This window comes from Papilio machaon, chromosome 28 (genome assembly GCF_912999745.1).
Source record: "Papilio machaon chromosome 28, ilPapMach1.1, whole genome shotgun sequence".
Taxonomy (NCBI): Eukaryota; Metazoa; Arthropoda; class Insecta; order Lepidoptera; family Papilionidae; genus Papilio; species Papilio machaon.
The window spans coordinates 3,988,220-4,001,239 of record NC_060013.1 but is presented as its reverse complement, the minus strand read 5'-3'; the positions used below and the strand labels follow the sequence as shown (position 1 = coordinate 4,001,239).

Here is a 13,020-nt window from a genome sequence, read left to right as displayed (position 1 = left end):
TTAAAAGAATTAAACTAACAGCGAAATAATTAATTTAACTATACTTCATAATAATCCTCGCTGTAGTATAAACTCAAACCGAACGAAAGTAAACAAAAATGTCAGACGTTCCGCAATGACGAATGGAAAGAGACTGCCTCGAGCAGCAGCGCACGCTTCCTTATAAAACCTTTTTTGAGACTACCCTCAACAGTCCTAACAATATATATATATATAAGTCAATGTTGCAAAAAATGTCGCTTAAAACAAATAGCCTTTCACCCCTCGTTATGTAAATCGAAAAACACATTGGTACATGTTGAGATTCGAACACAAGACCTGTAGATTGCAAGTCAAGTGCTTAACCACTGACTATTATACCAACTATATTAAAAAATATATTTTAATGTGTTTTTTTTATATGATTGTCAAATAACCTATACTAGTCACCCTATATATAAAAAATAAAAACTTTTCTAGGCAAATACGGTAGAAATATGAATAAAGATGAAGATTCTTTAGAATGTATACATTTGGAGAAATACATGAATTTAGGAATTCCTTTCATCAACGAGGGAATTATTATAAAGGTAATGGTAAACAAAGAAATGTCATATTTCATAAATGGCGGCCATACCGAACACTTTTTTCGAGTTATTTTGTTAAAATTATAATATAAAATGAATAGAGATTTGTAAATTGTTTTTTTTAAGTCAATTTCAACTTTTTAGCAATTCATTTTTTTTATTTTCAGTTAATTTTTTTGAATTTAATTATATCATTTTGTACTATTATTCTAGCCATTTTGTGGCGGCCGCCATCTTGATACAATGACATTGAATATAATTTCTATAATTTTTTTTATAACTATTTATTTATATATATATATATATTTTATTTTCAGCTAAATTTAAACCAAATGCATAGTTTAGCGTTAAGATATGAAGATACGAAGATGTTACAAGTTTTACATGAATTACTTTACGCCAATTGTAAGTGTCAAAATTTATTTTTTAACTAACAGTTATTATATAAAATATAAAAAAAAAATTTTTTTTTGGGGGGTTCCAACTTATTCCGTTGAAAAAAAGAGTTATACATACTAAATTCAAACGGCATAAAAAAACTTAATAAATGTTTCAAACATATTTTAAATGATGTAAATTTTTCAGAAAAAAAAATCTGTAGATTTTGCCTTTCTATTGTATATTCATGTTTGATGCGATTTAATTATTATTATTAATGTTTAATTTTTTTTTGTTTCTGAAAAAAATTGCGTTTCAAACGTACCATAGTTTACGTAGGAGCCATCGGTTCAAGTTTAAAACAGTGCTTTCCAATTAATATTGCATGTATTTTTTTACAACATTTCAACCCCTCACCCTCTCTCTAGGTTTTAAACTACCCCACAATACAAAGAATCTTGTTTTTTATATATCATAAGGTGGCAAACAAGCGGCCACCTAAGTTCGCCGAAATAGCGAAAAGACCGCCATAGATATCTCTAATTTCAGATGCGTTGCCTTCCTCTAATCTACAGAGGAAGGGACTCACATATACATTTTCCCATGTGTCCCCTCTTCCTTCAAATCCACTTACCCTTCCCATCCTTGGAAAAGAAAATGGTGGGAAGTGAAAGAGGATTAAATTTAGGTCTCCGACCTTTTTTTAACACAAGTTTATATTAAAGTTTCCTTTCATTTAGTATGGGATCGCGTTCCTCATGAGAACGTACGTAGAGCACTTTGTTATAGTGCGTGCGTGTTACGTGTGCGCCCGCAGCTGCGCACGCGCATACTTACAGTGTGCGGGGACATCGCGTTAGATGTCCTGCTGCAAGTTAGTCACATATGTCAATTATAACCAACAGTTTTTGACTACACTTTATGACACTTAGCTAAAGAGTACAAATTAAATGACACCTCACTCTAGAATTGAGTGACTCAGTCTGTAATAAATGAAATTGTGGCGTTTGTTGGCTGCATTTTAAAACAATGATTTTATAAAAATTAATTTCAACTAAACAGTAGTATTTTATGAAACACTTTCTTTTTGAATTAATTTAAAAAAAATCGAAAAAAATATTTAAGAATGTAAAAAATGTTATAGCGAGTGAGATTTGAACTTGTTCTTTTTACTTATTTTTTTATAATTTCATCTCTCACGTATTAAAATATGTGTTTTGGGCTGATTGACACACTATGACACTCAGGGGAAAGAGACCAATCGAATGACACCTCATTTGTTAAAATCAGTCTAGTCATTTCAGCTCTAGACTGTTACAAAGGAAAGCACTGCACTGAGTTAGTCGAGTAACGAATTCTGTGACCTTTGTAATACATATCGTTATCTCTGTTATTGTCTAAAAGAGTGAAAGAGATGTAAATATGTATTACAAATATGACTGCAGTGGAATTCAACTCTTATTACATGTAACTATACAGTTTGTGGACACTGAAAGCAGTGAAATCCGAACCTCAGTGTGCGATATACTGAGACAGGTCTCACAGCATGACAAGTTGGCACATACTGTGTTATACAACTCCACATTGTGTTGTAAGTATCACCTCTTACTTATGTTTCCCGTTGGGTCGTTCGACCTATAGATCAATCGGCTCAATAGTTTTTTTAGCCGACTTCAAAAAGAAGGAGGTTATCAATTCGACTGTATTTTTTTTTAATGTGTATGTTGTGATTTTGATAAAAAATATTTTAATCGAAAGGAAGTGCTTGCAGATGGGTCCCATTTTTTTTGTTTTTTTTAAATAACTATTTTTTGTCAGATTAAGGTCATAGAATCCAAAAAAAGTCGTATTATGTCAAATTATTGATAGGTCCAACGAGAAACACTTATTGGTCAATGAAAATCCACGTCAAATCTTACTAATATTATAAATGCGAATGTTTGGATGGATGGATGTTTGTTTGAAGTTATCTCCAGAACGGTTGCATGTATCTCGGTGTAAGGCATGGCTACTAATTAAGATTTTTTTAAATTCCGCGGACAGAGTCGCGGGCGATAGCTAGTTACACAAAGCAAAATAATAAGGCAATTAGTAAATCTCATATTACATTTGATCAGATGCAGAAAGCACCTGCTTTATACATTGTAAAAAAAAAACATGGATGCCATCTGATATTGAAGAATATTTGTACACAGATTATGTTCTACATCTGTGACAAATTTCATCAAGATCCGTTGAGACATTCTGGAGATAACTTCTAACAAACATCCATACATCCAAACATTTGCATTTATAATATTAGTAAGATTATATTTTGTTATTATTGAATGTACGTATTTTTTATTTTTGTTTTTGGAACGAAGTTCCTTATCGCGCGTTGTGAAAGGGGGCTAGACGGAAAAAATTCTTACGAAAAGTTGTCACGACACTTTTTGCTATAGTAACCATGGCAACGACGTGACAATATATAACGAAAATTCATAGAAATAAAATGTACTTCTTGTGAAGACTTAAGTTTTTTATTCATAGAATAAACATTGGTTCCTTCACTAATTAATTGAAAGGAACTTCGTTCCATCCGGGTGTCCTTTGACATCTCTCAAGTTTTTTTTATTTATCCTTAATCTAGCCCCTTTTAATAGGAATACTAAATTGTTTTTGAAAACCTATTTGTATTAAATAAAATCGTCACATTTATCTTTACAGCTAAAAATAAAGCAGCATTTTTAGATATATCAGAAATTATAGTAAACATAATGAAAGACGATAATGCCTTAGCACAGAAATATCTTCCAAAACTTATACAAAAAATAGCTAAAATTGATTTAAAACAATCCAATATAATCTATAAGAACGCAATGGATTTGTTCAAAGACAAAATAGAATTGTTTAGAAATGTCCTAACTAATTTTGAATTGGAACTTCTTAACGTTATTCTATTAAAACAAAATGGCAACCACGTAAACAAAATGGCGGATGTACGCGTGATAAAGAACAAAATGAAATTGACATTAGATTTTATAAAACAAATATATGGTACGGACAAAGATTGGTATAATATGATTGAAAATATTATTGAGAAACAAAATGGCGACATTTCCCGCCTTTTTATTATTTTATCATTTGCAAAAGATGTCTTTGATTTGGATGAGAATTTGTGCCATAGATTATTAGAAGATAATTTTGTTTGTGAAAAATTGTTTACGGTTGAAGAGGACTTGGATTTTTTATATTTAGAGGGTATTTTGAATTTTTTCACTCAATATGCTGATGTTCTTGTGAAATTACATCTTGAGGTATGTTTGTTTATTTAATTATGAGATTTCTATTTTTATAGTTTATTTTTTGTTTATTTTAGTTTATTTTTACAAAAATTCAATCGAACCTGGATAAGCATGAGTCCAAAGGACCGCGATATTTCTCTCGCTTCTAGAGGTTACTCTCTAACCCAAGTTTCTCGCCCATGGAGGTCGTTCTTCGGGACCTTGACAATGACTCTCGCTTCTAGAGGTTACTCTCTAACCCAAGTTTCTCGCCCATGGAGGTCGTCCGTCGGGACCTTGACAATGACTCTCGCTTCTAGAGGTTACTCTCTAACCCAAGTTTCTCGCCCATGGAGGTCGTCCGTCGGGACCTTGACAATGACTCTCGCTTCTAGAGGTTACTCTCTAACCCAAGTTTCTCGCCCATGGAGGTCGTCCGTCGGGACCTTGACAATGACTCTCGCTTCTAGAGGTTACTCTCTAACCCAAGTTTCTCGCTTATAGAGGTCGTCCATCGGGACCTTGACAATGACTCTCGCTTCTAGAGGTTACTCTCTAACCCAAGTTTCTCGCTTATCCAAGTGCGATTGTATATTTTTCTTTTTTTTTCAGGATACAGTGAAAGTTATTTCAAAGATTATATTAAAATTGAAACCCGAAGAAATCATTGAACAGTCAAAAAATTTGTCATCATGTTTGAAAAAATATGAAACACTATTGAAATATTTTCCACAAGATTTTATAAAAAGTTTTAAATTGTGGTGCAAAGAATGGAATGTGGAGAAAATTGGATATAACCTAGAAAATGATGTATTCGAAGATGATGTTATAAATATAGCGAAATCTTTAAAAAAATTCATAGATATTTTCGAAAAAAACATTGAAAATGAAGATTTGACTAAAGAAATAAAAAAATGGTTGTCTTTTATAAAAGAATGTTACAAAAATGGTATAAAAAAGCGACATATTCCATATTTTATGGATTTACTTCATGTAATATTTGAATTTCTGTCTACCACTGAAGTTGAATGTGTCGTGATGATGGAAGGTTTTTGTGAAGAGTTTATGCCAGTGGTATTTGATCATTTGGTGATGAAACCTTATTGTTTGATGAAGAAAATTCTTCATCAGAAAGATGTGATGAAGGTTCTAGTGAAATATTCCAGGGCCAAAGATTATGATGTATTGGATTTAGTTAATCAGGTAAGTTTGGATAGTTGAAATCTGATATAACGATGTTTAATCAGGTTTTATAGTTTGGTCGTTTTAACCGATGTCATGTTAAGTATTTTATATTATACTAGCTGTCGCCCGCGAATCCGTCCGCGCGCAGTTAAAAAAAAATGAAAAATAGATGTTGTTGGATTCTCAGACCTACTGAATATGCTCACAAAATTTCATGAGAATCGGTCAAGCCGTTTTGGAGGAGTTTAACCACAAACTCTGCGACACGAGAATTTTATATATTAGATTTAATGTTATTTAACTTCTACTTCAGACTTAAGAAGCTATTTTGAATACTTTTGTATGCTTTGTGTCAAATCAAATTTGAAACTTTGGTAATAAATTTTAAAGTCATAATACACTAATACTAAGTGAGAACTGAATAAGCGAGAAACCTCTTTAAGCGAGAATCAATTTTTGATCCCGACGGACTATATAAGCGACAAACTCGAGTTAGAGTGAAACCTCTATAAGCGAGAAACTCGGGTTAGATAAAAACCTTTATAAGCGAGATACTCGGGTTAGATAGAAACCTCTATAAGCGAGTTACTCGAGTTAGATAGAAACCTCTATAAGCGAGTTACTCGAGTTAGATAGAAACCTCTATAAGCGAGTTACTCGAGTTAGATAGAAACCTCTATAAGCGAGTTACTCGAGTTAGATAGAAACCTCTATAAGCGAGATACTCCGGTTAGATAGAAACCTTTATAAGCGAGAAAAATATCTCGTTTCCTTTGACTCTCGCTTATCCACGTATTACATAATCTATTTGTACAAAGTTTTCTTTTTGATTTGACATAATATTTTTTTCTATAAATTTATTTTTTACTTAACAGTTGTGGCCGGAATTCGAGAAAGTATCGACTTTCGAACAACAGCATTCTTTACTTCTGGAAGTTTCATATTTATCAAAAAAATTGCCACCGGAATCGAATCCAATGCAATGGATCATTAGGACAATAACATCTGACATATCTACTTGCGATATGAAAGCTAAACTCATAGGATTACTACCGTCTGGAGACTCATACAAGTATATACAATTTGTTTCATTTCATCATCAGCTCATACATCATCACTGAGGTGCTTTAAGTCTACCCTAAGTTAGATATGACTAGGTCATAGTCAACCATTTTTTTTTTTTTTTTTTTTTTTTTTTTTTTTTTTATAGTCAGGAAATGCGTTTACGCACGCCTACGCCGGGCTGTGCAATGGCGTAGGGAGTGTGGGACTCGCCGGCCACAGAAGGTGACCAGAATACCCACTAAAACCTGACTGCCCTCTAACGCATTATGGCGGGCGCCACGGGAACGCTTTAGCTTTCTTCCGTGACCCCGCCTGAGGTCATAGTCAACCACAACCAAGTGCGGGTTTGACTTCACACATATCATTGAATTTCTTCTCAGATATGTGCAGCATCACGATGTTTTCCTTCACTGTAGGAACTTCGGATAAATGTATATATGTAAATCGAAAAATACATTTGGTACATGTCGGGATTCGAACTCAGGAGCTGCAGATTACAAGTCAAGTGCTTAACCTCTGAACCACCAACGCTCTGCCAATAATTAGGTCACAATGAAGTTGCTACAAATAAAAAGTATGCGTTAAAATTACCCTCTTTAGTCGGGTAACTTAGACGTACGTTTTGTGTATGAGTGTGTTTTCTTGTAACTTCGTTAGATATAAATCTAAGCTCTAGACTTGTTCTAGAAAGTAGTTCACGATGAACGATCCATTAAGTTATTGGTCTCAGGTCTACTTGGAGGTGGTATGCCGGTCTACTGCCCGCACGTCTTTCGGAAGCTCAAGGTGAGAGCGGTGTACTGCTTGCAGCTTTATTGGAAGCGCTGATTACTGCTGACTCCAGCCTACTGAAGACTATCAGCCAGTTGATAGCAGGTAAGTCTACAAAAGACCAGACTTCTTCAGGATAAAAGACTGGAGTAATTGTCCTTTTGACATATGCGTTTTTTCCACTACGAGTAGCATCTTTAGCATCTTTTTTGCAGTCACTAGTGGAAATGGGTACTAATTACATGTTTGTATATAGGTGATACGGCTACAGGTTGGTGGGACGATGCCATAGATGCGTGTGTGGTGTCATTATCTAAGAGTAATGACATATCAGTGTATGAGACACTTTATTCTTGCTGCTGGGAAGGACTTAGTTTAGGAGTCTGTTGCAGACTTATGGTGCCATTACTAAGGTACTCATACACGTTCATACAAGCTCATACATGTAATTATACGCTTTGTTATATGCTGAAAATTCCTCTTTTAGAAATTCATCAGCAGCTGTTTGTGAAGAATTCTTCTCTTTAAAGCTAAAAGACCTTCTTTCAATTTTAAAGAAGAAATCGTCATCTTCTAATCAATCTTTTAGATATCAAATGACGGTAGTTAATTATATACGAGCTCTTATTTTACTAAGAGTGTGTATTGAAATGGTAAGTACTAATAAAATGTGAATGTTTGTATGTATGTTTATAAACAGTTAACATCAGAATGACTGAATGGAACAGAGATTGGTACCGTCTTATTTTTTTATTCCTCTCAGACAGGGTTTCTCAAAGGGGTTCATATTGAACTTAAAGCATTCCTAATTCTCACTATGTCTTCTTCTAGAGAAGACGACTTAGACAAGTCAGAAGACTTAGGTCAAAAGAAGAAGACAGTAATAATAATAATTGATCTTTAAAGTAGGTAATTTGATCTAAGGGTCTGTGGTAACGGTTCATTTTGGAAAAGAGGTCACTTGTCCAAAATAGTTTGGGGATCCCTGCTCTTAAGTAGCGAACGACAGCTAGTTGGGTGTGAAGTTACGATTTTTACTTTTTTACGAAAGGTAAAAACGTACTACAGTCGAACCTCGATAAGCGAGAGTCATTGTCAAGATCCCGACGGACACCCTCTATAAGCGAGAAACTTGTGTTAAAAAGAAACCTCTATGAGCGAGAATAATATCGCGGTTTTTTCGACTCTCGCTTATCAAGTTTCGAAACTGTTTTTTCGTTCTTATAACCAACTAGCGTTTACCCGCGATTCCGTCCGCGCGGAATAAAAAAAATGCACACAAGATAAATAAGATCCTATGTCCGTCTCCTAGTTCTAAGCTGCCTCTCCCCATCAATTTTCAGCTAAATCGGTTCGACCTATCTTGAGTTATAAATAGTGTAACTAACACGACTTTCTTTATGTAGATTTTATCTTCTGTCACTTCGTCGTTATATCCGGATTTGTTGATTTCAGGTCCCTCGTTTACGTATAGAATCACCTAATTCATTATTGTACAGTCAGATGTCAAATGAAGTTGGTACAAATGTCTTCTATTTGACGAAAACATTGTCAATGTTGTGCGTAGACCTTGTCAAGAATAGACCTGTCACCTGTCCGGATGACGCTGATGACAGCTTTAAGAAGATCTGCTTGTGAGTTGAACAGTTGAACCTGGATGAGCGAGAAACTTTTTAAGCGATAAACTTTTAAAGCGAGAAACTTTTAAAGCGAGAAACTTTTAAAGCGAGAAACTTTTAAAGCGAGAAACTTTTTAAGCGAGAAACTTTTAAAGCGAGAAACTTTTTAAGCGAGAAACTTTTAAAGCGAGAAACTTTTTAAGCGAGAAACTTTTAAAGCGAGAAACTTTTTAAAGCGAGAAACTTTTAAAGCGAGAAAAACTCTTTTAGACTCTCGCTTATCAAGATTTGATTAAATCAACAATTAAAAAAAAAGAAATTCGTCTTCAATTTTATGTTTTTTTTTTTTTTTCAAATAAAGTAACTTAAAAAGTTTATATTTATTGAGACATATTAAAAAAAAAACTTTATATTATTATTGATTATGCAATTTTGAACTCTATCCCTTTTAACATTAGGTTGTTTTACTGCGAGAATTACAATAGCTTGGCTTCAGCGGTGTGGTGCCGTCAACCTTCGGACCCTAAGTTCTATGATCTGGTCTTCAATAAGGAAACCTGGTGCAGGATTATAGATCCACAGATGGAGTACCAATTACCTTTAGTTGAGTCATGGGTAAGATATATTTAACAGATGGTAGACGTCAGCAACATCAGTTGCACGAATTGTCCTCGCTCAGTGAAATACCACGACCTCACAGAAGACAGACGTCAAGTGGAAGTAATTACAAGTACAGTCTGATGAGTGTGGTGTTGGAGGACTAATTTTAGTCCTCTTTCCCTTCCCATCCCTTTTCTTATAAGGAAAGGATGGGAAGAGGAGGTGGATTTGATGGAGGAGGAGAAGCAAAGGAAGGTTAAATATTCTCTTTTTGTACGTCTCCTTCGTCGATTGAGGGTAGACAACGCATCTGCAATTGCGAATGTCTATGGGCAGCGGTCGCTTCGCCATTTCGGCGAATTCATGTGGCTGCTTGCTCGTTAGCCACCTTGTAATATAAAAAAAAAACAAAAGCAACGAAAAGAGTTATATATCAAGATAGAACTCTTTTCGTCGTATGACGTTATAGATAGGTTTTTTAAAAGATGTCGTGTTGCTTTGTCCTAAGTTTTTGAATCATGTCATCGCTTATAAAATCAGTCAGTTTGTAATCTAACTGCGGTAATTTGATGTTTTTTTTTTTCAGCAAAAGCATACAATGCACCAATTTGCTGGCGTTGAATTGGAAGATAGCAGTTGTCTGTTAAGTTCTACATCAACAACAAGAACAAGGACGTATCTCCGCACGCTGTCTGAGAACCCTGAGGAGTTTGATGTGGGTATGCTACAGGATGACCAGGTATGGCACACTTCGTATCGAATCATTCTTTTGGCGATAAGAAATACATAATTAGATGTAACCTTTTTCGTGGAATTTAACTCTATAATATAAAGAGTTACATAATTAGATGTAACCCTTTTAGTGAAAAGTTTTTATACTCTTTGATGAAAAGAGTTACAAAAGGAGATGTAACCTTTTTCGTCGAAGTCTTTTATTCTCTTTGATGAAAAGAGTTACGTAAGAAGATTAACCTTTTTCGTGGAATATCTTTTACTCTTTATGATGAAAAGAGTTAAATTAAGAGATGGAACTCTTTTCGTTGGACTCTTTTTACCCGACTGACAAGGAGGGTGATGTTTTTCTCGCGTATGTAAGTTCTTATGTATGTTGGATTTGTATGTATGTATCTTAGTCAGTCTTTTTTTTAATGAAAACTAACCTAGTAACTCAAAAAGTTACAATAAGAGATGTAACTCTATTCCTTGCACGTATCTCTTTGTTTTAAAGTTACATTAATCATTGTTTTCTGAGACCAAAGATTTGGGTATTTAAGTAAACATTTTCTTTCGAATGTCTTCCGCATTTTAGGAATACCATCAAGAGCTTTGTATATCAGAGAATATGTTAAACCAGCATCCTTGTGCTGGAATACTGACAATGTCTGTCAGTCGCGCGACATCTCTGTCACATATGACATGGCTAAATACAATAATAAATACATTGACAACAGACATACATAGAAATAGCAAGTGGTTACTAGCACAGGTAACTACAGTGGTTAAGTCTGAAAACTTTACTAGTCTTTTCTCTTAATTCGATGGCTCCTATGTATAAGAGCCATTTTTTTTAAACATACAAACACAAATACACATTTATAGGTATAAATGTTATTTTTTTGCTGAAGTAAAAAGGCCTATGTGGCATATTTTCCTATATGGTTGAAACTTTGACAGTCTCTTCTGTAAAGTTGTCAATTTGTACATTAACCCTTATTTATAGGAGGCATCGAACTGTGTAATGGAAATTTTCATCCTGTTCTCTACATTTTCTTGTAATATTTTTTATATTACAAACGAACAAGTCGCCTGAGTTTGCCGAAATAGCGAATTACCCATAAACATCTGTAATTGCAGATCTCATCGCACTCACATCCATTTCCCCTTCCCATCTTTACAAGAAAATGGATGGAAAGAGAAAGATGAATTAAATCTATTACAGCTATCTTCAATAGACAGTCGTCATTACGCTATTACCTAATTCAGTCCGCTTGCTCGTTTACCACTGTGTATTATAAAAAAGTTTTTTCTTACTGCTCACCTCCTTAAAGCTTTAGCGTGATATTAAATAGCTTATAACCTTCCTTGATTCATATACTTTTGAATCTAACAATAATTTTACCAATTAAATTATTAATTTCTTAGATTAGCTATAACAAACCAACATATATTTGTAGGCAATATACAACTGTAAGGAGGATTTGAAAGGCAACGCTAGCATTTTACGCCCCGCTTTGCTTGCGATGTTGGTACAAACTTCTGATCAAGAACTAAACAGTTTGCATATAGATATTGTAAGTATTATACTAGCTGTCGTCCGCGACTCCGTTCGAGCGGAATTAAAAAAAAACTTATTAAGTAGTCTATGTGTTCTTTCAGACTATGTTCTACATTTGTGCTAAATTTCATTAAGATATGTTAAGCTATTTTGAAGATTTTTTTACGAAATAAAACATAATTTTTAAACGTTATGTACATATGTATGTTATTCTCTCATAAGATAGTTTTTTTTTTGTGTTTTTTCAATAGTTTAAATAGTTTTCGAGTTTTACTAAAATAAATTCAGAAATATTTTATAATTGTTGTATTAGTTTTACATGATTAAATACACGAGATTCGAACTCAAAACCACAAAATACAATCCCCTTAACCAATGGACTATTGGTACATTTCAGATAGACATGATTATATACTGGGGACATAAAGACGATGTAAAACCAGATGAGAAATTAAACCTCAATAAAGTATTAGAGATATTAATTAAAACTGTTGTACAGAATAGAAGAAGAAAGAAGATTGTATACAATTTGATACAGAAGATGGATCAAATATTGGATATGTTTGAACATTTAGAAATTCAATGGACATGTTTGAGTGAATGTGTTTATGGTAATCTAATAAATATTATCTGTGGTCACTTATTAGTCGTAATTCAACAATAATTTATTAAATCAACGTTTTTTTTTTTATAAAATAAGAGAAGTGGAAGAAACTGATTAGGAAAGCCGACCCCGCCACCATGTGGTATACGATCTACGGCAGAGAGAAAGAGAGAGAGAGAAAGAGGGAGAGATAGACACAGAGAGACAGGAAGTGAGGGAGAGAGAGACAGAGAGCGGGAGAGAGACAGGAATAGAGAGAGAGAGACAGAGAAAGATACAGAGAGAGAGGTAAGAGAGAAGGAGAGAGAGTGACGGAAACAGAGAGAGAGAGAGGGAGGGAGAAAAATACAGAGAGAGAAAGGGAGAGAGATTTTTGTTCACTTTCCCTAAACACCATTTTCTTATAAGGAAATGATGTGAAGGGCAAGTGGATTTGATGGAGGAGGGGACGAATAGGTAGGGGAAATATTTCTGTTCGTCTTTTCAATCATCGATGTATAATTTTTTTTTTTTCAGTAAAAACTGATGATATAGCAAACATATATATGAATATATTGAAAACATTAACAAAAAAGATGTATATACCAGAATTAATAAATGAATTAAAAAAGATATTACAATCTAAGAAAGATACACAGATAATGAAACGGAAAGATATAGCATTTTTATTTGCTAGTTGTGTTAAAGTTATGCC

The 13,020-nt window shown here is 33.9% G+C and overlaps 1 protein-coding gene across 1 annotated transcript in view; it reads left to right on the top strand.

Annotated features, from left to right (window-relative positions):
* Positions 1 to 12,426, top strand: part of LOC106716394 — a 30,604-nt gene extending 18,178 nt beyond the window's left edge. The window contains exons 12-26 of the mRNA XM_045684958.1: positions 460 to 569; positions 884 to 971; positions 1,685 to 1,818; positions 2,424 to 2,535; positions 3,651 to 4,240; positions 6,268 to 6,464; positions 7,188 to 7,333; positions 7,485 to 7,641; positions 7,716 to 7,881; positions 8,684 to 8,862; positions 9,306 to 9,462; positions 10,034 to 10,186; positions 10,757 to 10,933; positions 11,622 to 11,738; positions 12,120 to 12,426. Coding sequence (XP_045540914.1) covers positions 460 to 569; positions 884 to 971; positions 1,685 to 1,818; positions 2,424 to 2,535; positions 3,651 to 4,240; positions 6,268 to 6,464; positions 7,188 to 7,333; positions 7,485 to 7,641; positions 7,716 to 7,881; positions 8,684 to 8,862; positions 9,306 to 9,462; positions 10,034 to 10,186; positions 10,757 to 10,933; positions 11,622 to 11,738; positions 12,120 to 12,386 — 2,750 coding nt within the window. The 3' untranslated portion in view covers positions 12,387 to 12,426. The remainder of the gene's footprint in view (positions 1 to 459; positions 570 to 883; positions 972 to 1,684; positions 1,819 to 2,423; positions 2,536 to 3,650; positions 4,241 to 6,267; positions 6,465 to 7,187; positions 7,334 to 7,484; positions 7,642 to 7,715; positions 7,882 to 8,683; positions 8,863 to 9,305; positions 9,463 to 10,033; positions 10,187 to 10,756; positions 10,934 to 11,621; positions 11,739 to 12,119) is intronic.
* The last annotated feature ends 594 nt before the right edge of the window (positions 12,427 to 13,020 follow it).